Source organism: Filicampus tigris, chromosome 22 (genome assembly GCF_054856515.1).
Source record: "Filicampus tigris isolate MCC_2025a chromosome 22, RoL_Ftig_1.0, whole genome shotgun sequence".
In the NCBI taxonomy this organism is placed as follows: domain Eukaryota; kingdom Metazoa; phylum Chordata; class Actinopteri; order Syngnathiformes; family Syngnathidae; genus Filicampus; species Filicampus tigris.
The window spans coordinates 4,756,514-4,784,008 of NC_141238.1; the positions used below are offsets into that span (position 1 = coordinate 4,756,514).

Consider the following 27,495-nt stretch of genomic DNA (forward strand, 5'->3'; position numbering starts at 1 on the left):
GTGCAACAAAAAGAGACACGGGACAGAGAAGATAAGAGTCATCAAAAAGAAAGAGAGAGAAAAGGAAAGTGTTGAAAAGCGTCACCACACGCAGGCGTGCTTTGTTTGTTTGCGAGCGAAAATCCCCATCTTCCTTTCCCGCGAATCCTACCTGGGGCGGGGGCGCACACGCCGGGCGCCGAGCACAGGGTGTCGCCGGAGGGGGCCGCTTTGAGGGGCCGCTCGCCGCCGCCGCCGCCTTGGGGGTCGGGTAACCCGCGGGCGCCGCCTGGAAAGAGCGGCGGGGAGGCGGGGCGAGCGGCGGGGGGTGGGACAGAGAGCGCGCACACAGACAGCGGGCGTCCAAATCACACACGCACACACACACACACACACACACACGGGAAAACAGACAGGGAAGGCAGTCAGAAATGTTCAAGCTTGGGGCCTGCGCACGTGGAATCAAGCGGACACACGTAAACACACACGGTAGATCATGTTAAAAGCTTGCCGTGACTAATGAAAGTCGACACACCCCTGTTGAAAGGCCCATTTTTTTTTTTTTTTGTCATCGAAAGAAATTAGGGAAGTAACGATTCACTTCGATTTTCAGTTCCCGATTTCCGATTAAAAAAAACAAAACGATTTTTTGATTAATCGAATCGGAGCGAATCGATTTTAAATCGATTTTCGATGAATCGTTACATCCCTAATATATATATATTTAAAAAAAAAATTATATATACATATATATATATACATATTTATATGTATATATAGACTTTTTTTTTTTTTTTTTCGGGACAGGGGTGTGTAGACTTTCTATATCCGCTGAAGGTCATCTGAATGGCGCGTTTAAAAGCAAGGAAGCCCACCTGGCTGAAGAGGACTCTTGCTAGCGTGCGAGGAGCTGGTTCTGGACGATTTGGTGGATTTGCTCTTGGTGGGCCGCCGGCGCCTGCCCGCCAAGGCGACGACCGGTGGGAGGACGGCGGCCGGGGGAACCTACGCCCGTGAACAAAAGATATGGCTTCAGAGCTCCTCAAGTTGTGCCGTTCACCTCGGTGTCGTTTACCTTTCCCAGCCTGGTGAAAAGACCGTCAATTTCTTCCTTCTGGCGCGAGTGGAGGGCCTGAATCTCACTCAAGTGTCTAGTGGGGTAAAAAGAGCCCAAACAAGAGGAGTTGAGTCTCCGTGAGCCGCCACAGGACGACCTGCGTGAAAGCGCGGCGCCTCACTTTTCCCGAAGGCGGTCGATCTCCCGCTTGAAGTCCTCGTCCTCGAATTCAGAGTCGTTGTCGCTGCTCATGTAGGAGTTGTTGAAGGAGTTGCTGCTGTTCAGACTGGCCAGGGAAGCTTTGTGAGCAGCGTCCGGACTCGGGAGGCGGCCGGGCCGGGCGGTGCCGTTCGCCGCCGCCGGCGGGCCGGGCTCGGCGCTCTGACTGACGGAGAACCGGCCCACTTTGGCCTCGGGATTGGTGGTGACCTGTATCGAAAAGGCAAACAGGTGAAAAATCCAAATCGAAATTGGTCAAAGCACTAAAAGTCGCTACCTGGAAGCGCCCGATGGTGGCGGTGGCTGGGTCGTGGGACCCGGCCGGCATTTTTCTGGGGAGCCCATCCACCACATCTCCTTGAGCTCCTTCCACTCTTAACGAGGAGCCCTTGTGCAACGTGCTCTCCGGGCTGGAGGGACTGGACGACGACGACGAGGAAGTGGCGGAGGAGGACGAAGACGACGTGGCGGAGGAGGATTCCGTGCAGGCCGGCCGCCGCTTCGGAGGCTCGTCAGTGGCCGGCGACACCTTTCGGAAAATATTACGAAATCGCAGCGGGGAAGCAAGAGGTGGGATCGACGAATTCCGTCAGGTGTTCAAACCTGAAATCTCCCCAGTTTGATTCCACTTTGGGGAGTAGCAGCTGCGGAGGCGTCGTCCTCCGGAGCTGAAAGTGAAACGCGGAACATGATTCGATATTGGTTACGTAAAAACCTGCAAAGAGCACGTCACTATACGTACTTGGTTGTCCCGCCACAGGAACGGCACCCTGGGAAGCCTGACGTAAACAAAGACCACACAAATTAGTAGAAACATGTCTATAAGAAGTGTGTGTGTGTGTGTGTGTGTACCTGTATAGGTGTGCTAATTGGGACATTCTCAGGGCTTAGGGCCCGTCTCAACTGAGCGTCCAGGTCCTCCAAAGGCTGCTGGGACTGCAGAGAGAGAAGAGAGAATGACTTGGATTTCTTATATATTTCTATATAAAGCACGATATTATAGTTTTTTATTGAGGGGCGAGGCTGGAATGGATTCACGGCATTTCCATTCAATTCAACCCACGCGCAAAAGCACATCCAAGCATAATTAGCTCGATCAAATCCTCTCAATCGTCGTCTTAATCCAAGAGGACGCGAGTGAATGTCGGTGACGCCCACATTTTGATTGAGCGCGCTTCTCGCAGTTCAATGGAAGACGCGACAAAACAGTCCGGGGAATAAAAGTCCCGCCTCAATGATTATCATTATGATCATTCCCCATTTTGGACATCATCAAACATTCAATGTTAGTAAAAGCAATAAGACACGACGGCACTCTTAAATAGCAGCAAAAACAACAACACCTGAGTGAGACACGGTCCAGGGAGGGACGGCGGCAGCTCTGAAGAAGGAGAACTGGCCTAATACCGGAGAGGAAAGTGGGAGGGATGAGATATAGAGAGAGAAAAAAAAATAAATAAATAAAAAATAAAGAAAGTCAGTGACTTTGCATGCGAGATGAGTTGTGAGGAAAGGAAAATGTGTTAATTAGGGATGTAACGATTCACTCAAGCCCCGAATGAAGAAAACAAACACGCTACGAGACATCATTTTCTAGATGAATTTAACCAACTCGATTTTCGATGAATCGGGACGAATCGATTGTGAATCGATTGTCGATCGTTACATCCCTAGTGTTAATACATGATGAGCTTTTTCCTTTAAATGTTCATTGGCTGTTATAATCTTGCTCAGATTTTTTTTTTTTTTTAAACAATGGTGCTTGTGACCCGACAAGATACGAGCTAAAAACCACATTGGAAAAAGTCATGTCCATTCATAATAATGGGGAAATACGATTTGATATACTTTTGTTTTGGGTGAAATGGAAAGAGGTTTGGAACGCATCGCAAAGGCACTCACCGGTACCCTGGATAAGGGCGTTTTGGATGGAGTGCTCTGGCCGAAGTTTCCTGGAGGAAAGAGCACAAATTGACGTCACTGAACAAGACGATGGAGGGCCGCCGTTTCGAAAGCCGTACCAGCGGCTGCCGGGGTGGAGCCCGGCGCGCCGGGACCCGCCCCGGGGGGGGGCGGGCCCAGCGCCAGGGTGGTGGGCGGCTGAGGCGGATTGGCTGTCTGGCCGCAGCTGACGGAAGCGGGGGAGGCGGTCCCTCCCGCCGGGGCGGCGTCGGCCGGCGAAGGCTCCCCCTGGGGGGAGGCCCCCCCTCCCCCGAGGTCCATGAAGAGCGAGCGCAGCTTCTTCTCCAGGGCTTGGATGTCGTCCGGCTTGCTTTGGCACTCCACGGAGGCGTCGCACCTGTGAGGAGGAGTTCCACAAAGTAATTTGGCTTTTTGATCGTGGGGGGGGTCGCCATGACGACTCACCTTGAGTCACATTCCCCACAGTGTGCGTGCGTCTGCCCGGGCTGCGAGTGCGCCGGGGTGGGTTGGACCGAAGGGACGTTGGAGGAGGGAGAAGCGGGAGCGGGGACGGCGGTTGCCGGGACGACGCAGGACGAGGTGGACGAAGTGGACGAGGTGGGGGAGAGCGAGCGATGGTCGAGCGGGGCCTCGCCGGGGGAGGGGGAGGCCACCAGGGAGGCGGGAGGGGACGTGAGCATCGGCGGGACGGACGCGGGGGCCTGCGGGCGAGTCGCCGCAGCGGACGGCGAAGCGGGAGACGCATCGGAGACTTCCTGGTTTGAGCTGGAAGCGTCCGCCGCGGGAGAGGGCGCCTGTGACGGGACAGAGGACGCCGGCGGGTGGCTGGCGCGCACGCAGGCCGGGGCGGTGCCGGGTCCCGGATCCAACTGGTTTTTGTTCTGCCGCAGCTCCGAGAAGGCTTGCTGTAAGCTGATGGCTCCCGCCGATTTCGACAAGCACAAACTTTGAGTCGGAACTGGCAAAAAAACCAAAACAAAAAAGCATAAAAAATGAGTTTGGGCCGGGTGAAAAATAATTGATCAATAATGCTGGTTAATTGGGGTGGAAATCTATGAGTAGCTTACGATTCGATTCGATTCAGAGGCCCACAATTCAATTTAATTCCGATTCATCACTACATTGTCTTACATCCATGTGGTACTTTTTTTAAAACAAAAAACTCAAGAGCAATGATTCATATTTCATTGGGGGTGTAACGACGAATCGAAAATCGATTTAAAATCGATTTGAAAAAAATCGGGCACTGAGAATCGAATCGGGGCTCGAGTGAATCATTACATCCCGACATTTCATACTTTGACGTCGCTCCGCTCGCATGCGGTTCCGCTTGCTCCGCCACCTTGTCACGTATTAGCTTAGCTTAGCTTAGCACAGACGTACAAACGTACGTAATCGCTTGTGCATCCTTTTTAGGTCAACTCCAAATCGCGATTCTTAATACCGATGAATCGATTCAGAATCTTTTCAATCCGACCGACGATGCGTCGAAAAAAAACGATTATCGCTCCCACCCCTACTGGTTAAAGAGGTCAAATAAAATGCTCACCGGTTTCGACGGAAGGCAACGGAAAGCTCAGTTCCTTCAACCTGGTCTCCGGTACGGGGCTGACGATGAACTTGCGGCCCGCTGAGTGGACCACTTGCCCCGCCGCGCTGGCCGGGGGATCTAAATAAACAGTTGGTTTGTGCGTGGAAAAGCAACACTTCGCTCAAATCTCCGTTTCAGAACCATGACGATCACCTGGCATGGGGACCGATATCGCAAGACTCTGCTGGGCCATGTCACCGGTCACCTGGAAAAGCAATCGGACGCAATTAATTGTGAACGTTCGGGACGTTGGGCGTTTGGGCTCACCTGGCTCGCGTCCCTCTCCAGGCCTTTTTCGTCGGCGTTCTCAATGACCTCCCGGACCTGCTCGATGAAGGACTCCCTCTCGCTCTCCAGGATGAACTCGCTCTGGACCTGCAGACGCCGATTTTTAAGTCCTCGGCGCGGGCTCCTTATAAAGCACCGGCGCATCGTACCATGATCTGCGCTATCTCCTCCGGGTTGTCCCCGTCCAGGTCGAACCTGAAGGTGACCATCTTCCTGTTATGAGTCTCCAGCTGACACTCTGCTACTCTGTCTCCGCGGTTGGAAATCTTCACACGGACACAAATGCATCAAGATTGGACAAGGAGTGTCTCAGGTGGGTTTTTTTTTTTTTTTTTTTGCTTCTTCCAAATTACATTGAGGACGTTGAGTTTGGCTTTGGAGAGCTTCTCATGCCGCGACCGGCTCCGCACGGAACGTCTCTGGTGTCGCTTGGCTGAGCGGCCCTCGTGGCGCCCTCCCCCTCCTCCTTCATTGCCGTCGCTGAGGCCCGAAGCCTCAGAGTAGCCACTGAAATTGGTCGGAGAAAAAAAAAAAAAAAAAAAAGGCCTGAACAATAACGTGACTACTCAAATTTCTGGGCATTTCAGGACATTTGTATTTTTTTGGGCGAGCCAGGGTTGCTCCCATCCTCCTCAAAGTTGCTTAGTGCCAGTAAAAACGATACAGACCCCCCCCCCCCACCCAGGGCATGACAAAAGTCCCATTCAACTATTTATAAGTCAATGTTTCATCGAAAGAGCTATGGAAAAAAAAATGATTAAGGTCGAATTCTTGCCCAGTGCTGCTTTAAAGAAAAAGTCAACCCAAACATTTTTTTTTTTCAAGAATATGTTCCATGCAGGCTTTCGGATTAATATTATTAATATGGGGTTGACTTCCCTTTTAACTCATTCACTGCCAGACATTTTCAGACCCCCTTTTACCCTAAGGTTTGAAAAAAAATCTAAATAAGCTCCTGGCACTGAATGGCTGGACTGTGAAAAGACGAGTAAATCCGTCAATGGCAGTTAATTCAAAGATGACGCGCTTGTTCTTACCTCTCTATGGATGCTTGGGTTAGGGGTGCCTGTAGCTGGAAGTGGGACAGGTCCGAGGGCTGAGACACGGACTGGAATGCAAACGTTAAAAAGTCAAAATACAAAACTACACATCATACACGCACACGTGGGAGAATCCAATTTTTTCAGCTCAATTGACAAAAGTTCAACTTGGAACCTCAGGGAGGAGGGGACATTTTCGCCGTGCCACGACCAGTACCTGGGGAGGGGCTTCCGTGGCAGTATCGGGCGGGGCGGGGACTACACTGATGATTGGCAGCGCGGTGGACACGGGCGCGGGGGGAGGGGGAACAGGAAGCGGCAGAGGGCGGGGAGGGGAGGCCACGGCCGCTGTCGGCACGGTGACGGGAGGGGGCGGCGAAGGAGCGCGGCTCGCCGTGCTGGCGGTACAGGCGGGGGTACTCACACCGGGCTGAGGTGAGGAGGCGGAGGAGCCGGTAAAAGGAGGAAGAGGAGACAGAAAAGGAAAGGTGAGTCCGGAAGGGGGCGGGGCTGAGGGAATATGGCGGAAAAGGGAGGAACACGCACACACACGCGCACGCACAGCACCACTGAGGTTACCTGAACCAGTGCTCGCGTCGTTTGCTGGAGAAAAAAAAACGGGTTCGATACTGAGAGATGGGCTGAGGTCACATGACTGATCGCGCACACACACGTGCGTCATGCCGACGAACGCAGAGGGGGGGGAAAAAAAAAAAAAAAAAAAAAGCAGAGAAGCGAACTGAGCTGTTGCGTGTGCGACGTCATTGGCTCAACACGCGAGTTTACCTGTGCCGAGGAAATATGCGCCGGGCTCTGGAGTGAAGACGCCACCGACTGGATGGACGCACCCACCTGCGGAGAGGAATTCGAAAACGATTAATCGAAAATCGATTTATAATCGATTCACCCCGATTAATCGAAAACCAAGCTGAAATGGATTCGCCCCCGATTCATCGATTCGATGAATCGAAAAAAATTGAGTTGCTTAGTAACTTTTTAAAAATCGAATCGAATCGAAAATCGGGAAACCGAAGATCGAATCGGGGCTTGAGTGAATCGTTACATCCCCACTCGGGAGCAATCAAAACAACAAGGTTTATTTTTCTTACCTGCTGGGGGGGGCCTTGAGGGGCCGCTTGGGAGACCGCCGGGCCCAACAGTGGGGAGCCTGGTGCGGGCTGGGCGGTAGAAACCTGAGCGTCGGCCGGGAAAGAAAAAAACAAAACAAAAAAAAAACAGAGTAATGAGAATCTGTCTATGGCTTCCTGTTGCGAAAATGCATGAGTGCAAACGCAAGGTACTTCTATGTTTGGTTCTTGTGTATGCACACATGCCCCGGGGGCCATTTGTCCCAAGTACAACAGGTGTCAAACGACTTGGCTAGCTTGTAGCGCTCAAAATATCGGTTAGGCTCGTTAGGCGGGGTTTTGTTTTTCATGCAGGTCGCAAATTAATGGCAGCGATAAGTGCATGTTACAAAGTCACACAAGTACAACCAAACGCTGGTTTCCTGACTTCTTCCACAAACGTCGCATATTTTAACACATACTTGTCAAGGCGGGAGCTTGGGCAAGTATCGTTGCGATACAACAGATAGACAGACTACAAACAAAAGCGAGGGAAGCCACGACGACAAATGTGACACGGATCGGCTTTCTAAGATGAGTTGCAGCTGTAACCTTTGAACCCTGCAAAAGAGGGGAATAACAAACTGGGGAAAGCAAAAAAATAAAAAAATAAACAATTGAATTGAAGCGGTACAACACAAAGCTGCAAAAAAAAAAAAAAAAAAAAAATACATAAAGAAAATACACAAAAAAGTCATATCTGCACGTTGAAATATTTGACCCAAGCCTCCGTGGTTTTGTTGTATGTTTCGGTGTGTTTGTCGGCACAAATCGGCAAAGTCTCGCAGCTGCATGGCCTTTGACCAATAAAATGGAGACATTCAATTTGACTCGATGTACATCACGGAGCCGTGAAACTAAAGTATTAAGGCAAGCGACTTTGGATTTGTGCCCGCGTAATATTCAAATATACCATATGCATGGCATACCTGTACAAACACACGTTGCTTTCATATACGGAGAAATATATGAACATACACACAAAATACTACTTACTGAGTACATCACCAAAAAAAAAAAAATAAAAATAAAAAAAGAGGAGGCTTAGCCTGTTTACAAAGCTGGTACAACAGGGCAAGTCTCAAGCAAACTTGAATGTCCCAACTACTTCCTTTGGATATCGTCAAGAAATTACGAGACGTTCATAAAGCACATTTGAGACGTGCTCTGTAGCATCCGAGCGGCTGGAGGGGGTTAAAGTCACAACCTTAACTACGTGATCGAGGGTGTCGTTTTTTTTTTAGGGTACCGGTACAGCAAGAATTGCTCATGGGTCAAATGACTTTATCACTCGTTTGCATTCGAAGTTGTATTTAGCAACCCAAAAATCACCGGTTTCTCTTTTGAAAAATGTGCAATGGTGTGTACCGATGCTAAAAAAAAGTACTGCGGTACCTCACCGTTAAAAATATACTGCACCATGTTTGATATGGCGGCAACTAAATTTGCTGCTAGGGATGTAACGATGAATCGAAAATCGCTGTAAAATCGAATCGCCCCGATGAATCGAAAAAAAATCGAGTTGATTAAATTCATCTAGAAAATGATGTCTTGAAAGGTTTTTTTTTTTTTCATTCCAGAGGCATAGCGCATTTTGAACGTGGAGATCAAATGATGCTTTTTTTGCGCCACACAAAAAAATCGTGAACTGAAAATCGAATCGGGGCTTGAGTGAATCGTGACATCCCTATTTGTTACAATACTGCGATAATGTAATTGGACCCACGGCTTTGGACTTGGAGAACGGTGAAAATGTGAACTCAGTACCAGTGCGGGGTTATTGGCCTGCACGGCCAGCAACGACTCATGGTACGTCATGTCGGGCTGGGAGGGAACCACCCCTCCGTGGCGGGCCCACGCGCTCGGAATGAGTGACTCCTGTTGGGCCGCCGACGCGCCCGGGTCGGTTGCCGGGGTGGGAGGGAGAAAACTCTGCATGGAGGGCGGGTGCGCCCGGCTTTCGCCCGGATCGGCGAATCCAGCCGAGGACGACCGCGGGATGGACCGAGCGGCCGAGGGGTCCGGATGGCGGCACGAGGGAGGGGGCGACTGGAACTCTCCCGCGTCGGAGGAGGGGAGAGAGTCGCTGGATGGTTCCGGGCTTCGGTCTTTGGCGCTGGGGCCGGCGTGGTGGAGGAGGAGACTTCCCGGCGGTAAAGGCAGCTCAGGACTGACGTAGCAACACATTTCCTCCGTCACCGGCTGGAGTCGAGGATACGAGCCCGAGCCGCCCGACCCCGTCGGGGTGTTTTCCTCCAGCGGGAGATCCATGGAGCTCCTCCTGGCTCGGTACAGTCTGGAGGCCAGGAGGCTCGGGTCGCTGGCGGCGGCGGCGGCGGCGGCGGCTAGGTGGTAGTCGAACACGCTGCCGGCGGGCGGCGCCGCGTCGGCCGCCGTTGCCGGCGCCGACATGGGGTAGGCGGAAGGCGACGCGTCGGATGGGCAAGAAACCGGCGGCGGGATGGGACTGTGCGCGCTCAGTCTTTGCAGGATGTGAGGGTGCAAGAAGCCCGGCTGCGGACCGGACTCGTAGCCCAAACCGGCCGCCGCCGCCGCCGCCGCCGCTTGCCTCTGCTGGTGGAAGCTCAAAAGTCCGAGCTGGTGCGCGGCCATCGGGTAGCCGCCGTACGCCATGGCTTCGTAGTGCTCCAGTAAGGCCGCTTGGTTCAAACTCAATCTCCTCACCACTTCCTCGTGTTCCGCCCTCATATCCTTGTAGCCGTAAAACGCGGGCTCCGATTTCCCCGCCGGATGCAGATGCTCCCCGACGCCGAGTCTCTGGGCGGCCGCGGCGAACCCGGGATTGACCATGAAGAGGGAGGGCGCCTCGGCACCCTCCGCGCCGGAGAACGGGTGCAGGCCGCTCCCGTATCGGGGGTACGCCGGCTGAAAGTGGCGGGTGTGAGCCTCCAGAACCGACGTGCTCTTGCGCCGCTGCGCGTTATAGGCCTTGGGGGGGCCGGCGGGAGGCGGCGAGAAGGAAAGGGGGCGCTCGGGGACGCAAGGGAAGAAAATAGCCGGGGCCTCCGCCGGCGCCGGGAGAGTGGCGCTCGCTCCTCCGCTGTAGGGGTGCGCCATTGAATGCTGCTGCGACAACGAGATACAACGGGTTTAGGAAATGACAGAAAAGGCAACACAAAGAGCATTGTCTCCGAACAACATCGCCCCCCCACAAGCAAAACGATGTGGTTAGGATCGGAGAGAATATTCCACAGGACAAAAAAAAAAGAGGGAAGGAGGAGGGTGGAATTGGATTAAAAGAAAAAGAGAAAAAAAAGAGGACAGGAAGTGAAGCGAGAAGGTGAAAATATTCACTCAAGAGCTCATCAATCTGTTTGATGCACCTTCAATCGGAAATCTTGATATTGATTGATGACATTAGTACATTTTTCGAAATTGAACAATCCTGCGCTCGTTCGTCAGATTTGAACCTACGGGGCTGGAGAAGAGGGCGGGCAGGCTGGCCCTTCGCCGCCTCGGCCCGGGCAGCGGGGGGGCCGAGTGAAGAGGGGGCGCCGTCTCCGGGGCTTGGGGGAGGCGCCCGGCCGACGGGCGTCTCTCGGCCGAGCGGGGGGAGGCGGGGGAGGGCGAGGAGGACAGCTCCGGCGGGGGGGTGACGGGCCGCTTGGGGCGCGTGGGGGTGAGGGAGTAGGAGGACGGGGGGACGCAAACCGACATGCTACGGCTTCGGCGGCGGCGGGGCGGAGGCTGCGGGGCGGGGGGGGGGGGGGGGGTGGGATGGGACGGAAGGGGAAAAAGAAACAAGTGAAGACGCAAAGACAACAACAAACAGAAGCAAATGACACAAAACGTACAATGAATGAAATCAAAATCGGCTTCAATTTACACCTGAGGGAAGGCTACAAAAGTCATTCCGATATAAAATGTAAATAAATCCAAAAATTGAAGAAAAGATACATCACGTTGTTGTCGGGTGGTCCAAATTTGGTCATTTTCATATTTTTTTTTTCCCACAAATCAATACTATTAGTCTGTCCGGTGGCAACTTTCTTGAACTGTATTTTTTTTTTTTTTTTCCCCCCAAACTCGGCGTCTTCAGAGCTGTGCAGCATTATGTCGCCTCAAGATTGGAAGTCTGGATGCTTTTTGGGACAATAACGAGTTGAAATATATTGAAGTAAGCCTGTTATGTTGAAATAAATCATAAATAAAAAATAGATAGCTGTAATGCTTTACAATTTCCACCTATTACACCGATTGGCTCTAAGACCTTTGGAAAAGTTTGGGAGGATGATGTAACCAAAGTAATTTTAATACCAACTGGAACGATGCATTTAAAAAAAAAAAAAAAAAAAAAAAAAAAAAAAAAAAACGTTCTGCCCGACAACAATTCCAGTGCATTTTTTTAATACAAACAACAGTTTTTGTGAATGAAAACTTAAAACATGACCAAAAAAAAAAAAAAAAGACAAATATGACATTTAAATAAATACGACAGTGAAAATAAAATGCAGTAACATTGGACTAAAAAGTCATCAAAGAATATAAAATAAGGAGGCTGGATGGAGGAGAAAAAAAAACTATAAGAATGTGGGACGACGGGGGGGGTTTAAAAACCTGCTAGTCCCCCCCCATGACTGGTAAAATGAAAAACCAAACATGCTCAGCTCAGAACCGCAAACCCACGCGCAAGGCACTGCAATCGTGATCGCACTCCAACACGCCACGTGACATATCAAAAAGTGTTTAGGGTGAGATAAACGCCACTCACCACAGGTTGCGGCGGCTGGGCGTAGGCCGGGTGCTGTTGCTGGGCGGCGGCGGCGGCACCGCCCACTGCGGAGGGGTAGGGACTCTGGGACTGAGGCTGGGTGGCCGGTGGGCAGCTATAAGACATAGTCAGCTGACCCAGCTGGAGGCAGTCGCCGGAGAAAAGCGAGGAACCCTGACCGCTGTCAGCGGCTCCTTCGGCTGAGGTGATTGCAAATCGAGTGCAGCGCGTCACGTCGGGGTGCTACGTACGAGTCGGCCAATCGGCGGCGCGCGTGTCTTACTTGTGTGTGAGCTGAGCGGCTGCTGGTAGTGATGCGGTTGCTCCGCCTCTGTCTCCTCAAGCTCCGCCTGGCAACAAGCAAAAACGCGAACAGTTAAGAGGAGTGTGGAAGAAAACAACAGTGCATTTTTCTTTTCAAATTAAGAGGAAATGAATTGGAACATGAAGCAACTCCAGGCCATTTAAGGCCTTCATTTGAACAAAATCCATTGAATGACTTTTAATTTTTTTCATTAATGATCGTCGGAAAGCCTGTTACAATGCAGGCCAACAAACCTGTGTATGTGATGCTTTGAGTGCCTCCTGCTGTTGCTCCGCCTCCAGTTTCCTCTTGGCCTGCTCTTCTCGCACCAGCTGCCTCTGCTCTCGCTTCCTCCGGATCAGCGACACGCGGTCCTTGATGGCTTTGGCCATGGTCTTGTGGTCGCCCTCGGCCACATAGCCAGATTCAACCTAGAGGGGGGGCGGGGTTTTTTTTTTGGGGGGGGGGGGGGGGCGTCGATAACACTTGTAATTCCCTTTTATTCAACCCAAACCACCCTTAGCGGATACCATTTCCTGAGCCACATCCTCGGGAACGTCCTTGTGGAGGTCGAAGGAGAACTCGATGGCCTCGTTGTCTTTGTATTTTCCTGGAAACGGATCGAGAGGATCAAGCATTATTTTCGAAATGAAATGATTGCGGTTATTCAATTCATGGCGTCAAGCCCTTACCTTTGAGCTTCTTGACGTCTTCTATCCTAAGCCACAGTTTGATGGCGATCATTTCCCCGTCATCCTCCTCCGCCAGCTCAACCCTGACCCCGGTGTCCTCTTGGAAGAACGCGTGGTTCAAAAGGATCTTGATAGCGTATCTGGGAGTGGACGAGAGTTATCACGTTATTCGGAAGGGTCCTTCCGAGCAAGTACAGAAGAGGAAGAAGCACACTTTGGACGGGCTTTGTGACGGACTAACAAGGCAGACATGGCATTCAATTAATCAAAGGGGAGCGTGTTCAACAGTTATTTTCTCATCCTCAGAGCTTCAATCAGCTGACCATTAGTTGGGCCGAGATAACTGAATTTGACAAAAAGTGGCAGGAAGAAAACAAGTTTGTTTTTTTGGGGGGGTAACCTCAGCGGAATGGATGAAAATCAAATCTGCTGGATGGGATGATTGTTTTTGAAAGAGAATAAGCACAACGTTATGATCGGTTAGTGTGTCGCACCTCTCGTCCTTGTTTGTTCGGATGCAACCCTCGATGATTTCCTTCACTTCGGGAATGGCCACCTTATCAAAACTGCCGGGCTTCACTCCCTGTTGTGGCGGTACAAATAAGCGCAATAAATTATACACTGAACAAATGCTCCCTCAGTCTACTCGGGGACAAAATATAGCAGTGAAAAGTCACACGATGTGACTTGAATCGAGGGACGGGGGCAGAGGGAACATTCTGAAATATCGAATAAATTGGAAAACATGAGGCATGGCTGTCGCACCCCAATTATATGGCACGGAATTATATCAATCCAATGGCGCCTTGTCATTTAGACATTGTTGACATTTTTAACAGGTATGAATGGGACCAAATTGGGAAGTCATAAGGAAACATTTGACAAAACGGCCCTCAGGGCTCTATCTCGGAGGACATATCGTTCTTGAATACTAAGAGTATGATTGATGTCAAAAACCCAAATAAAGTCTCCTTAATTCAAAAAAAAAAACATGATTTTTGGTCTACTGATCTCAGTGTAAATTCCGTATGAAAATCAAACTACATCCACACCATATGTCAAACAAACAACAAACTACATACTTCTGATTAGGCTTTTTAAAACTCTAATTAAGGTGAGTGGCTTACCTTGAGTGTACCGACAGACGAGACTTAGCTTTTAGTCTAAAGCGTCTCAAGAGTGTTTACCAGCAAGCGAAATGAGCACCTCCCATCTGTTCCGTCATTGGCTGTTTTCGCTCTTTCCACTCCCCACCCGCCACCTCGCTAGCTCCCACTCTGTGTTTCACAGTCACCCACAAACACACACGCACGCACACACCGAGATTCCAGGGCCAAACCACGTTAGGGCTGACGCGGGGGAGGAGTAATGCTATTAAGTATGACAGATGAGAGGGGGAGAAAGCGCGCTTTATGAGGCTGACTGGAGGTAAGGAATGCTCAGGAGGAAGGGGAAAGCGACTTTCGGCCAGGATTAGAGGACGAGGCAATGACGCGAGACTTGTCAAGTAACGCCGAGTGGCTTTCAAGAGGTCGTTTTCGGATCGTGCATCCCGATCTCTTTAATTTCGCAAGTGTAGTAGTGATTTTCTTGGCCCATGGTGAATTTGGTTTTTTTTTCCCCCCCAAACAAAAAGGCACTGGTAGATAACGCCATTACTTCCTGACTCCATGCCCAATACAATTATTTAATCTTCGTTTTTTTTTTTTGTGACGACCTGAGAGGTTAATTGGGGTGACTGGCCTGGCCCGGTCAGGACGCGCAGGGCTGGTGTGGGTTCAATTAGCCGGTGGGATGAGAGGGGCACCCCGGAGTGTGTCGGAAAATAACGCACACGGCCAACTGGTTGTTTTGACAAAAAAGAAAAAAAATCAGGTCGGCCGTCATCAGGGGGGAAGAACGGGGGCGCTGTTTGGGCTGCGCACCGGCTTTTAAAATCAGATCCCTGAGGGTGAGCTAATGCAATCTTTAATATGGCTGAATTAAATTAGGCAGGTGTGTTTGGGAGTCAGATGGACACACTGAAATGTAAATTTAATGGAGTCATAAAAAACGGTTAAAAATGAGGCTGGGTAGAATGATGACTGCCGCTTTTATTCTCTCTCAAGTGATTCGATTAGAATTTTAATGCCGCATAAAAACAAAAAGTGCTTTGTATGGGAAGTATTGCTTTTGCATTATTTCTGTTGGTTTCCTCCAAATCGGAGACTAATTCAAAATAAAATAAAATTTACAAAAAAAACACTCACGCTGGTGACTCGTCTGTAGATCTGGGCGGCGTTTTGGCATTCCGAGTAGGGGTACTCGGAGGTGGCCATCTCCAGCATACACATCCCAAAAGCGTAGACGTCGACAGATTCATCATACTTCTCCTCGTACATCTCCGGCGCCATGAACTCTGGCGTACCTGACCGCACCAGACAGGAATATACCTTAAACCGGGTTTCTGCAAGTATCAGCAAATCTAATTTCATGCTTTTAAATACCGCCATTTTGAATGCAACAAATTTAAAACCCAAATCTTACCGCATATACACACACACACACACACGCACCCATATACATTGATATATGCATACATATGACTGTCAGTCGATTAAAATTTGTAATCATAATTAATCGCATGATTTCCATAGTTAACTCATGATTAATGACAAATTAATCGCACATTTTATAACTGTTCTAAATGTAGATACGTTTTACATATTCTTGTTAATTAACATAAATGTGGACAAATATGGCTGTATCTTTTAGTTCACGTATATAGTCATTTCATAGTATCCGGAATTTAGAAAGTTATTTAAAGTTAAAAAGATATATTACACAGTTAAAAGGAGTGTGAAACATTGAGTCAGATTTGTATTGAGTTAATTTTTCTGTGACGAGATGGCATTAGTTTCATGTTGGTGGCAGGAACAGTACATTTTTCTTTTCAAATTAAGAGCAAATTAATTGGAACATGAAGCAACTTGTGGACTCCTGCCCATTTTGTTCATTGTAAATTACAACTAGTCCCATAGTCCCGACTAGTATACTCCAGTATCTTGCTCACTGTTAGCAAGATAGCCTACCTATGACGCTCTTGGCGAATGAGGCCCTTTTCAGCGTGGCTAAGCCCAGGTCGCCGATCTTGACCGAGCCGGTGGGCCCAGTGATGAAGATGTTGTCGCACTTGAGGTCACGGTGAATGATGGGCGGCGCTCTGGTGTGCAGGAAGTGGAGGCCCTTGAGGATCTGCCGACACCACGAGCGTAGCACCTTGATCTTCATAACCTTGAAGCGCTTAAGGTAGCTGCCGAAAAAATATAAAGCCCAGAAATGCCTTGGTTGAACAAGTCCTCCATAACAAATCTGAAACTAGGGACCAAGGGAGGACAAAAATGTCCCGGCACAAATGTATATTAGGTTTGCAGCATTTCCTGGTTGATTTTCTCATTTGGTATCAAACGGGGATGTGTTTTGAAGTCTAGTTGGATAAAAAGGGATTTATTTGGTCACACTAGATTAGACATGGTGCGGGTAAAGGATCATGGATTTTAAATTGAGACACAGCAGAATAATCTAATATTTCCCTTATGCGAGTCCTTTTAGATCTGAGAGCCAAAACCTTGATCTTGTTAATTCAGAATTGAGTAAAAGTGCTGACTCTCATGAGAGCCAATGTAAGTGCCGTTTCACAATTTCTCATGCCCTCGCGTAGTACATACGGAGGTGCCTTGATTCGCAAATCATCTCTCACCATTGAGATGAATGGAAAGGCCATTAATCCGTTCCAGCCTCCACAAAAAACAATACATTTAGTCAAGTGTCCTTTCATAAGTAAAATAGCAGTCTGTATTGCACTTCATAAAAATGGAAAATAATGAAATGATTCGATAAAATGTCTTCTTTTTTTTGAAGAATTGTTTACTGTGCGCCAAACTCCTGCTTCCTTGCTATTGTCACTCATATTTCAAGGCACCAATGTATAATATCATAAACACACACACGGATAAAGGACCTTGTGTAGAAGTCAATATTCCCACGCTCCGTATCAGTCGTCCCTCTCATAATTCCCAACGCTTTAGCACACGAAGGTCGCCTTCCTAAAGAGCGGTCATTTGGACTAGAGCCAACATAACAGCCGACAGTAGATATGTTCAGGCAACCACTCAACACTGTGCCACTGATTTACATTCTGCTTGTCGGGCTCCTGTGTAAAAGCTATGCAAGTGTCCGCACATATTTGCATTCCCTTTCTTAATAATAACCTCCGCTGGTGTGATTTTAAGAGGGGCGGGGGGGGGTGCTTCTACAGAACTTTACTGTATGTGATTGTTAACACTGAACGGAAATCCTCCAGTGATCAGTAGAGGGCACTATCACCCTGGTGAGCTTGCTTGTAACCGCAGTCACGTGTGGCTCATTTTTTTGGGTCGGAAAGTGATACTTTCTAGTTGAGCTATAACCTCTTCGCTAGTAAAATGAAAGTGTTTTCATGCCTCTTTGGTGTTCCGCTCTTACACCCCGGATGAGCTGTAACTGTCAGCGTGCTCATCCGCGCGTCTCGTCGTCACGCTGAGCCCCCCCCCCCCCCCCCACGCCCTCGGCGCGCTTTAACTTGGTCCCCGTCTCTCTGTCTGTCCGTCCAGTTGACAGGAATGAGAGGAATCTGCAGCAGAAGCAGCATCTGACAGGTGGGCCTGTGTCCCGCCATGCACCTCGCCAGGGAGGCGGGGAGGGGGGGGGGGGCACGCCGCTTGCACGCCCGCCCGCCCGCTCGTTCCACATTTTGCCTTTGATTGTGGAATCGCATTGAATAGCCGGCATGCTTCCATAGACATGGCATGTGTTCACCGCGTGGACAATGACGACCAAAGACATCAATTCTTCACGCTATTTTTTTTTTTTTCCATTTTGGGGTGGGGTGCATGGGGCAGAACCAGCCGGATAGACGCCACTGTATAGTGCCCAACATTATGCCGCCAATTTTTGTGAGGTGTACAGTGAATCATCTTCACTTGTACTCCGACTCGGAAAACAAAAAAAAAAAAAACGTTGCACACAGACGGGAGGAGGGACAAAGATGAGAGCAGACATGGATGCCTTTTTTCTAGGTGGATTAATGTGCATTGTCCTAAAAAAACCCCCCAAAAAACAAAGACATCATTGTGCCAGTGGGAACTAGTTAGCCCCAAGGACAACATGAGCAGCCCACAGGTCTGTTCTAAAAATAACTCACCAGCAATGGGACACTGGCTTACTAAGAAGATTGAAAACTGAAGAAGAATGGCTATCTATCAACTTATCATGATTTACACGTTTCTGATTGCAACCAAATACTAATTTTGTAAATAAAAGAATTATGTTCCATGGAAAAAAGGCTGGTTTTATTTACCTTAATATATATATATATATATATATATATATATATATATATATATATATATATATTTTTTTTTTTTAAGATGTAATTCTAATGCCGTGAGATTTTTGCTCATGGTTATGATACCGTCAGAATATAATATCGGCCCGTGACCAGTCGCAAGGCTGTTCATAAATTTCGTGTAAAACTCACGTCTTGAGTGTGCCCGAAGTCATGAGCTCGGTGACCAGCACGATGCACTTCTTCCCCTTGCACGGCCCCTCCCACGAGTCGTAGAAGCGGACTATGTTGGGATGCTGGAGGCCCTTCAGCATCCCGGCCTCCTCCTTGAAGCGCTGCCGCTCCGACTTGGACAACTTTCGGTCCTGGAAACACAACGGGAAAGAGTGAGGCATACCATAAGCGGATGCGACGTGAGAAGTGGTCCTCGAAATGTGACGATGAGGACGGTGTCATCAAGTACACCCTGAAATGCAGCTGCTCACGCCGGAGTCCTTTCGAGTCCGAATCAAAGGCAGCACGGCGATCACATATATTTTGATCTTTTTCTCCTTTTATCAGATATAGACTCCTACTGTATTCTCTATCCACGTGTCTGTTAGCAGGAGCGTCACCTGACCCCGTGGTCACATGACAATAGCTGCGAGGTCACCTGACTGACTGGAAGTCAACATTCCATTTTCCCAGCAGCACTTAAAAAAAAAAAAAAAAAAAAAAAAAAAAAAGAGCCTCCTGACCACCCATATTACTGTACGACCGACGCCTCCCTCGGGATACTGGAAAATTGCTTCGCTCTCTCACATGTGTGTGCGCACGTGTGGAAGAGCCTCTCTAATCGATTAATCGACGGTGGCATTTTCTACACGGGGGGGGGGGATAATGTGCAGGAATCTTCTGCAATTTTGGGGCCGAAATGGGTGGGGGCGAAACACATTTGAAAAATATACCAATTGGGATTCAAAGCTTGTTTTGCTTTGTTTTCAAAATAGCATTTTATTGCTATTTGCCGATTTGAATTGGAGTCATTGTTGAGCGGGACTAGACATCGGGGTGTGATTTAAAATGAAATAAAAACAGTTAAGATAATATAGATAACCCCAGTGAGGATTTTTTTTGTTTTTTTTCTTTTAAGTAATTGAATTTCCAGAACACCAGCAGACTTGTTGAGAGGTTAGTTGTTTTCCGTCTCTTCCTCTCCGAGCTTGAAAACATCATGAGACTTGTGTTTTGTCGGATTCAAAAATACCCTCTCGCTCTTCCTCTCGCTCTCTCCTTGACATGCCGACGCGCACCTCGCTCGGCGTGGCCGGCCGGCACGTTCACATCTGGGCTTTCTTATCTTGCCGCTCAGGCGACACTCCTCCGCCGGGCTCTATCTTCTCCGGCGAAAAGGGGTCGCTGACACATGGAAAAAGCCGGCAGCCATGCGGTCCCGTCACCCGCAGCCCGTAAAACAGAAAAGCCGAAAAACCCCCGACCCGCGCCGCTTCAGACCGGATGTAAAGGTCGCAAAACAGCATCAATGAACCACCATTTTCTTGCGCGTAAACAAATAGTTGCCATGGAAACAAAGAAATGAATTGAGACGGTAAAAGTATTACCTTATAAGTGTGTAGAATGAACACCGGCATATTCATTGTTGGGCCTTGGCATGTTTTTTTTAATTCAACCTATCTTGCGTTATTCAATAAAAATGGACTGATTAACTCATGCGCTGCCATTGACGAATTTACTCGTCACTTCAATCCCAGGAACTTTTTTTTTTTCTGGAATTTTTTCCAAACGTGACGGTAAAAGAGGGTCGGAAAATGTCTGGCAGTGAATGAGTTAAAAACGGAATAGTCATTTATGTAACATGGGTTCGTGATTGTTTACATGCTACTACATGGAGTTGATACTTGATGATCCTCTCTATGTTTTAAGTGCTTTGCCGCCATATGAGTCCCTATACCTGAAAAATAACGGGTTCATTGCATCTACTGTCGCGCGTCAATGCATAATATTCGATAGGCTAAATTGCTACTATACGGGTGGCTATAGCACCCCCTGCTGCTTTGGAGTGCACTGGACAGGCTGCAAATGTGTGTTCATCTGAAGCTGAAGATCCAGTTCCACGCGAGGATGGCAGTTAACGGTTGATTTACGAGGCGAGGCAGCGTTTTCCTGGACGCAAACAGACGGTGTATCGTATTTACTTTTAAAATCAGTGCCGGGGTAAATTGACTGACAGCAATGACAGCAACCCGGCGTCCATAACGTCCAACTGCTCAAACAGGTTACTGCTGAAACGCTCGGCCGAGCCAATTTCATTTCCCTGCTCGACCCCGCGCGCGTTCTGACCCAAATTTCAAAGAATGTGGGCTGTATACACTCGCGGCGTTCTTGCATTGAGCTGCGCAGGAGAACTTCAGCCCGGAGGGGAACTTCGCACTTCATTAGTATGGAGCCAAATTGTCCGCATCCCGCGCGACCCGCGCAGAGCCTCGTAAACATCCGCGCGGTTTAACGCACGGCAAGACCTCGGCGGGACCTTCCGCACCGCTTGTTATGGTTTAAAACCTCGCCGGTGCGTCAAAGAGGGGGAGCATCTGTTGTGAATAAGAGTGATTGAAAGGGGGATGAATGACTTCCAGTAAGTGCGAAGGCGAAGGGGGGCACAGAGTGCGCCCTCATAATACGCACACTGAGGACCTTCAAGACATTTTCGGTGCGGGTGCGAAAGCCCCGAAAGGCAAACATGGCAGTTTGGAGTGGACTTGTTGGCAGCCCCCGCTGCTGTACTCCAAATGTGTTTGCGCTATCTTTTTGCCCACACTCCCTTCCCCTTTGTTTCTCTTTCCACTCTCTCCTGCGTTGCCGTCCCCTCCTCCTCCTCCTCTCATTCCTTCCTCCGACTTAGGTGGTTTTTGGTTTCCCTTCAGTCACCGCTCTACATATTGCAGTAACCAGGGCCATGTGTCCGACTCGCAGAGCTGAAATCTGACCTAGTTGTGGCTGAAGAAGGAGTCTTGCCTGTTGAAAATGTGGCCGGGCAAAAAGCATTACGGGCTTCCTTGTGTTTATCGTGTGGCACCTCCTCTTCCTTTTAAGATGTGACCTCTAAAGGTTAAAAAAAAAACCAAAACCCTAACATTTCAATGCTTTAAAATAAGTAGTGCTGTCTAATGATAAAAAAAATTTAACTAATTAACTCATTCACTGCCACACATTCTTTGACCTTAAAGGTTGAAAAAATTTGAAAAAAATATAAATAACTTCCTGGGATTGAACGGCTGAAGCGTGTAAATTTGTCAATGGCAGTGAATGAGTTAATCGCAACATTTTCCATACTTAATCGCGATTAATCGCAGTTTTTCAACTACAATTTTACTACAAACTACAAAACTGATATTTCCGTGAGTAAAATCTTGGAATTAATATGGGAAAAAAAAAACTAAAGTATATTTTGATTCAAAGACTGTTCTAATAGCTTTCTTTGATCCTTGAATATGATTCTTTTCCAGCTTTTGATCCGACGTGAGACTGAAGGTTTTCTGCTGTTTGCCGACGTCTATTGTACATAGTATTTTGTTTCTTAATTTATTGCTTTCACTTGTTGTATTGTTGCTGTTTTGTTGGAATGCAAAGTGCTTTGTTACGGCTGTTATGAAACGCGCCGTAAAAATAAAGCTGTATTGTACTCTATCGTATAAAACACAACAGTTGAACAATACACCAAAGACGTACAACTAATATGGTATTTGAATTTGGCTTTTCAAAGGTGTGAAAAGTATTTTGGATTTCTCCAATGAGCCGCCGAGCAACTTTTAGTAAAGTAAAACTACGTAAAAATCTGTCTTTGCGACAGTGACTCTCCTAAATTTGGCTGCACGTGAGCAGAGGTCAGCTGCTACGGGAAGTAATTAAAACGGAGTTAACTGAGTTAATTTTTTTTTTAGTGCGTTAAAAATGTTAATTAATCTCCACAGTTAATGCTTTAAATTTGACAGCCCTAAAAATACGCAATAATAATTTGCCATTTCAATAACAACGCCAGCGTCAACTCATGCTGAACAATCGGTGCCATTGCAGCCTGACACTCAATTATTTCAACACGGACACACGCAAACAGCAAAGCAGCAACCCCAAAGTTCATCCTAATCCTGAACGCGACAAAACACAAACACACCTTATACCTGCAGTAACACACAAAACGAGGCCAATGAGGAAAGCGGCGGCAGGCCAGGCTCCAAAATGTTGCCGTGATTGACTTGATATTAGCTACAGTATTATCACAATCCAAGCAGCAATAATCCTCAAACTGGCAAACAGTGGAAATATCCGATTAAAGCGCGAATTGTGGATTCTGCTTTTTTTTTTTTATTTAATGAAAGTAACAGCCAACACAGGCTCTTTTGTTCCATATGCAGGAACAACCATCCAATTAAATCAAGTGAAGGAAATAGGCAGCCAGCAGGTCAAAAGGACACTTTTTTTTTTTTAGTCACTGCATCAAGTAACGGGACTGAATTTACATTGTTCTATTCTAAATCTCTCATTAACCACGCATTTTAAGTCCGTTTAAATGTATAACACTCACGCTGTCGCGCTGCAATGGTGAATCGAATATCAAAAATATGTTGACGCAACATTTCGGATAGCCAAACCTACACTCTGTTTAACTGACACCCATGTCACTCACCATCCCAGCCTTTTAAAGCCGTATAAACTCAAAGTCACAGATACAGTCGGTTTTGAGGGTGGTGACCCCAAGTGGACAAAAATAATATCTCACATGCGTGTGTTTGATCATTAAAAATTAATATCCAAACACGTCTTTGAACTTTTAACGATGGCGTGTGTGTGTACGTGTGTGTGTGTGTGTGCGCAACAAGTGTTCAGTGACATGATTTGTGCGGCATTTGACATGTTTCCACTCCAAACTCCTCCAAGCCTGCCTTGGTGGACCTTTGCAGCCCGCAGGGTGGAAAAAGGTTGTCGTCTAAGTATAGCGCAAGATGGCCTGGCCGCCGTGTTCGCACGTCATAAACAAGCAAGCCGCGCGGCTGCACATGATCCGTTCAGCGGCCTTCTTCCCTCGGCGTTTCCAAAAACGGCGAGGGCCAAATATGCCAGGCCTGCTGCTCCAGTAGATGCGACGACTAGGCCTCCATAAACTCAGAAACGTTTTACATCATGTGTGTATTTGTGACCTTCAATCCCTCAGAGTGTAACTTAAATCTCTCAGCCACACTAACTGATGATCTAACGCGGGGCCGTTCCAGATGAAAAGATTACATCATTTGGCCGGAGGATCCTTTTGCACACCATCTAACATGTGGGGGCCCTCCCCGCTTTTGACGCCCAAGATGAACTTTAGAGCATCTCGGGTTTCGCTTTCATCAGCAGTGGCCGAGAACCGAGAAGGAAGATAATAATAGCAGCTCACCTTTTATTCATGTTTATTATTTACCGAGGGAAGGCGGCGACGAGGACGGCCATGTTTATGGGTGGTTATCCCTCACCCATGGGGTCAAAACAGACCCTAAATCCAAGGTCATTTTAGCCAAATGAGTCAGTGCGGGACACTTTTTAAAAAGTGATTTTTGTCCGTCAGAGTGATCGTCGCTAACCGTCACTGACGGGCACCGGTTTTTCCGACGTTTTTGGGGGGACGGACTGAAGGGCCGGACTTAAGTGACGGACTGACTGACGAACTGACAATTCGGTTTGTCATAAAAAAAAGACGGACGGATGAAATTACGGACGGGTACCCTGGCCGCTGACGGACCAGCAAAATTGAATAAAATGCCCACCTCTGTATGTAATATATACCGTAAACATGCCCCACGCATACATGTATTTTATGCCAAACACACACGTGTGACTTACAACAGAGATGTAACGATTCACTCAAGTCCCGATTCTATTTGATTTTCAGTACCTGATTTTCGATTCAATTTTATAAAAAATTGCGACCATGCTTGTCTCTGTGCACTAGTGTGGTTCTGCAGCCAAATGCAATACGCAATGATGTTTGGCGCAAGCGCGTCATTTGATCTACACATTCAAAATGTGCTATGCATCTGGAATGAAAAAAAACTTTCAAGACATCATTTTCTAGATGAAATAAAAATTATTATTTTTTTTTAAATTAAAAAAATCAACCAAAAATTCAATTTTTCGATGAATCGAATCTATTAATCGATTAATTGGGGCAAATCAATTTTGCATCGATTTTTGATTAATCGTTACATCCCTAATAAACAACCATTCTCAAGCGGAGAGTGGAAAGAGATGAGTAGAACTGGACGACAGATTTTCATTGGAAAAGGAAGTGTGATACAATAAAACAGAGGAAGAGTGCTGACCTCCACCAAGGCCTCCATTGGACCAGCACCAAAAGCAATTTTTTTGTGCAACATTCACTACAATCCATTATTACATAAGCTACTTTCCACGGTGATACTATATCACCTTGACCTTGTCCCTCATGAGATATCTGTGTGCCCGTTTCCTCCCTTGCAGGGGCGCGCGGCGACCGATTAGCAGAGACGACAGCGAGAGGAACTGACTCGGGCGAAAGCCGAGACGTTAAACAGATACAGGCCGCTGATACGGCCGAGCGCTACGAAGTGAAGTCATCGGTGACGGCGCGGCCTCCGCGGACACTCGTGTGCGACTTTGTGCTGCCGCCGCACACGAGCGCTCGTTTTGATGACTCCGCGGGTCGATTACACGCTTATGAGTTAACGCGATCCAGATGAGACTTGAAAGCCTCTTTTTGTAGGAGTTTGTCATCATCCGAGGCAGTCAATTGAACAAACTGGATCATCTTTCCTGGTTGAGGGAACAGCTTACTTAAAACTACAACCACAATAACAATTTGGCAATGCGCACCAACGGGATTGTATGAATCGACATTTTTAATGGAGAATTTGGTGAGGTAAAGGTGAAGTGGGACATGATGCAATAGCCCACAGAGACACACACACAGAGCGGGTCGGGTTTCTGCGGAGGAGCCCCTGTGTCTCAGCAAAGCGGAGAGAGACAAAGATGTCAATGTCACAATGAGTCAGTGTCAAAGTTACGTCACCTAAAAAAGCACACACAGCCTTTGTCGAGCGAAATGGGTGTTTCGCAAGCACCTTGAGGGTCGAGAAAAAAAAAAGGGAAAATATTTGTTGACTCTAAAAAAGGGTTATATTTGAGTGAAACATGTTATTTTCAAGAATGGTGCGGTGTTTTTAAACACAATTTGGGAAAACATTTTCCTCACAAGTCCAAGTATCGGCAATTAGTATCGGTGAATACTCAAAATGTAAGTACTTGAACAAAAAGTGGTATCAGAGCATCCCTACAAAATAATGTACAAGAGGGATGTAACGATCAATCGGAAATTGATTTAAAATTCATTTGCCTCGATTAATCGATGTGATTAATCGAAAATCGAGTTGATTAGATTCGTCTAGAAAATTATCTCTTGAAAGTCTTTCCATTCCGGATGCATAGCACATGTTGAATATGCAGATCAAATGATGCTTTTGCGCCAGACATCATTGCGTATTGCGTTTGTGGATGGCTGCAGAAGCACACTAGTGCACAGACACAAGCGTGGTAGCAATTTTTTTTAAAAATCGATTCGAAAATCGGGAACTGAAAATCAAATCGAATCGGGGCTCGAGTGAATCTTTGCGTCCCTAATTTACAGCTAATGATTCATTAGCTCGCCACCTGTTGGACGAGCCTACTCAGTGAACTTTATACTCAACAGTCTTCACACCAGGGTTACACCCGGTGAATCAGTCTTGAAACTTTGGCTATTTCAGCTGCCGAAGTTGGATTTAACGGTTGGCAGACTTTCAGTGGATAATTACAATAAATGTACAGCTCTGTCGCCTCAGAAGGGACAAGCTGTAATTAATCGCAAAGTACATCTGGCTACGATTAGCTTTACAAAGACGGGGCACAATAGGCGAGCTCGCTGCACAGGAGCGGCCGCAAGTTTCCCTTTGGCGCAGGACAGAAAGAAAAGAAGCGAACAATACCATTTGTTATTAATAGCTGCTTAAAATATCCTTACAATGAAGATGATGTCAAGGAGCAGATTCATCATTTTCTTTTCATGCCGTTAAAGTGTAGCCTGACAGTTAAAAAAAAAAAAAAAAAAAGAAAAATTAAAATGGCTATTTATTCATGTTCTCATATCACATGGACTCCATTTCCCACAATCCTAAGCACTTCCCGTAAACCCGACTGCACACTGGGCTCAAAACGGCAATTTGTCACATTTTACTTTGACCGTGCCAGGAATGTGTTTAGAGTAGCTTCTCATCTTGTCCTTATTTAGCATTTGCGCTAGTTTAATTGATATTTCATGAACATTGTTGTTGCTTAGCAGAATAGCAAAAAAATAGATCAATAATAACAACAATGCATGAATCATTTTCCTTGACAGCTATTGAAAACAGTCATGGAGTACAAACAGAATTCTGGAGGATTAACATCCAACTTGCCCATCAATTTAACATAAAAAAAAAAAAAAAATTACAAATACGTCTGTGTACACCCGTTGCTAGTGCGCAGCGACTATTGACGGCTAGTCGGATTTATTCAGGTGCAAAGTGCCTGTGAGGGAAGAAAATAAGGATCAGAGGCGCACCTGTCTACACGCGGGAGCGTGCCAACACACACACAGCAGCATCAGTGAGTATAAACACTTATGTTTGGAATTCCACTGTGAACCCTTCCTTTGTTTGAGCAAATAACTCGCGCGATCGCCCGTGCTTTTTGATGGACTTATTACGCAGTACCAAACACGAAATCAACGTAGCTCAGAAATACTGTAGCTGCGCTGAAATAAAACAAAGGAAATTGTCAACAAGGTCCGCCTCGCTGCGGGAGCTCTCTGGTGACATTTCCGACGGGGTTTCACCTACTGTGAAGATCTCACCGAGGACGACCCAGTCTATTTCTAGACGGACGCCTATTCAAAGTGAATCACAGACTACTTTTATTTGCTGACGGTGTAATTCAATAAATCATGTATATCAACAAACCGTTCAGATGAAAAGGCAACACAAGCAACCATCATCACCCCCCCCCCCCCACACGCTCCAGAGTAACCCAACCGTTGACCCAGACAGGGACCCCGACGCGTTTTGCTTTTCGCCCATTTAATGATTTACAGTCGACTTTA

The 27,495-nt window shown here is 47.6% G+C and overlaps 1 protein-coding gene across 1 annotated transcript in view; it reads right to left on the reverse strand.

Moving 5' to 3' along the window:
• Nucleotides 1–27,495, reverse strand: part of wnk1b (WNK lysine deficient protein kinase 1b) — a 45,265-nt gene that overhangs the window by 5,011 nt on the left and 12,759 nt on the right. The window contains exons 3-35 of the mRNA XM_086022245.1: nucleotides 18,510–18,682; nucleotides 16,024–16,244; nucleotides 15,202–15,359; nucleotides 13,447–13,535; nucleotides 12,953–13,092; nucleotides 12,791–12,870; nucleotides 12,515–12,691; nucleotides 12,240–12,306; nucleotides 11,957–12,156; nucleotides 10,660–10,932; nucleotides 8,992–10,311; nucleotides 7,207–7,290; nucleotides 6,884–6,949; nucleotides 6,677–6,700; nucleotides 6,315–6,527; nucleotides 6,095–6,165; nucleotides 5,411–5,564; nucleotides 5,207–5,323; nucleotides 5,037–5,144; nucleotides 4,923–4,974; nucleotides 4,728–4,847; nucleotides 3,623–4,136; nucleotides 3,277–3,554; nucleotides 3,158–3,207; nucleotides 2,599–2,655; nucleotides 2,108–2,191; nucleotides 1,998–2,034; nucleotides 1,859–1,923; nucleotides 1,533–1,784; nucleotides 1,218–1,465; nucleotides 1,055–1,130; nucleotides 855–984; nucleotides 152–268 (exon numbers count right to left, since the gene is read on the reverse strand). Of these exons, the coding sequence (XP_085878371.1) occupies nucleotides 152–268; nucleotides 855–984; nucleotides 1,055–1,130; nucleotides 1,218–1,465; nucleotides 1,533–1,784; nucleotides 1,859–1,923; nucleotides 1,998–2,034; nucleotides 2,108–2,191; nucleotides 2,599–2,655; nucleotides 3,158–3,207; nucleotides 3,277–3,554; nucleotides 3,623–4,136; nucleotides 4,728–4,847; nucleotides 4,923–4,974; nucleotides 5,037–5,144; nucleotides 5,207–5,323; nucleotides 5,411–5,564; nucleotides 6,095–6,165; nucleotides 6,315–6,527; nucleotides 6,677–6,700; nucleotides 6,884–6,949; nucleotides 7,207–7,290; nucleotides 8,992–10,311; nucleotides 10,660–10,932; nucleotides 11,957–12,156; nucleotides 12,240–12,306; nucleotides 12,515–12,691; nucleotides 12,791–12,870; nucleotides 12,953–13,092; nucleotides 13,447–13,535; nucleotides 15,202–15,359; nucleotides 16,024–16,244; nucleotides 18,510–18,682 (5,815 nt within the window). The remainder of the gene's footprint in view (nucleotides 1–151; nucleotides 269–854; nucleotides 985–1,054; nucleotides 1,131–1,217; nucleotides 1,466–1,532; nucleotides 1,785–1,858; nucleotides 1,924–1,997; nucleotides 2,035–2,107; nucleotides 2,192–2,598; nucleotides 2,656–3,157; nucleotides 3,208–3,276; nucleotides 3,555–3,622; nucleotides 4,137–4,727; nucleotides 4,848–4,922; nucleotides 4,975–5,036; nucleotides 5,145–5,206; nucleotides 5,324–5,410; nucleotides 5,565–6,094; nucleotides 6,166–6,314; nucleotides 6,528–6,676; nucleotides 6,701–6,883; nucleotides 6,950–7,206; nucleotides 7,291–8,991; nucleotides 10,312–10,659; nucleotides 10,933–11,956; nucleotides 12,157–12,239; nucleotides 12,307–12,514; nucleotides 12,692–12,790; nucleotides 12,871–12,952; nucleotides 13,093–13,446; nucleotides 13,536–15,201; nucleotides 15,360–16,023; nucleotides 16,245–18,509; nucleotides 18,683–27,495) is intronic.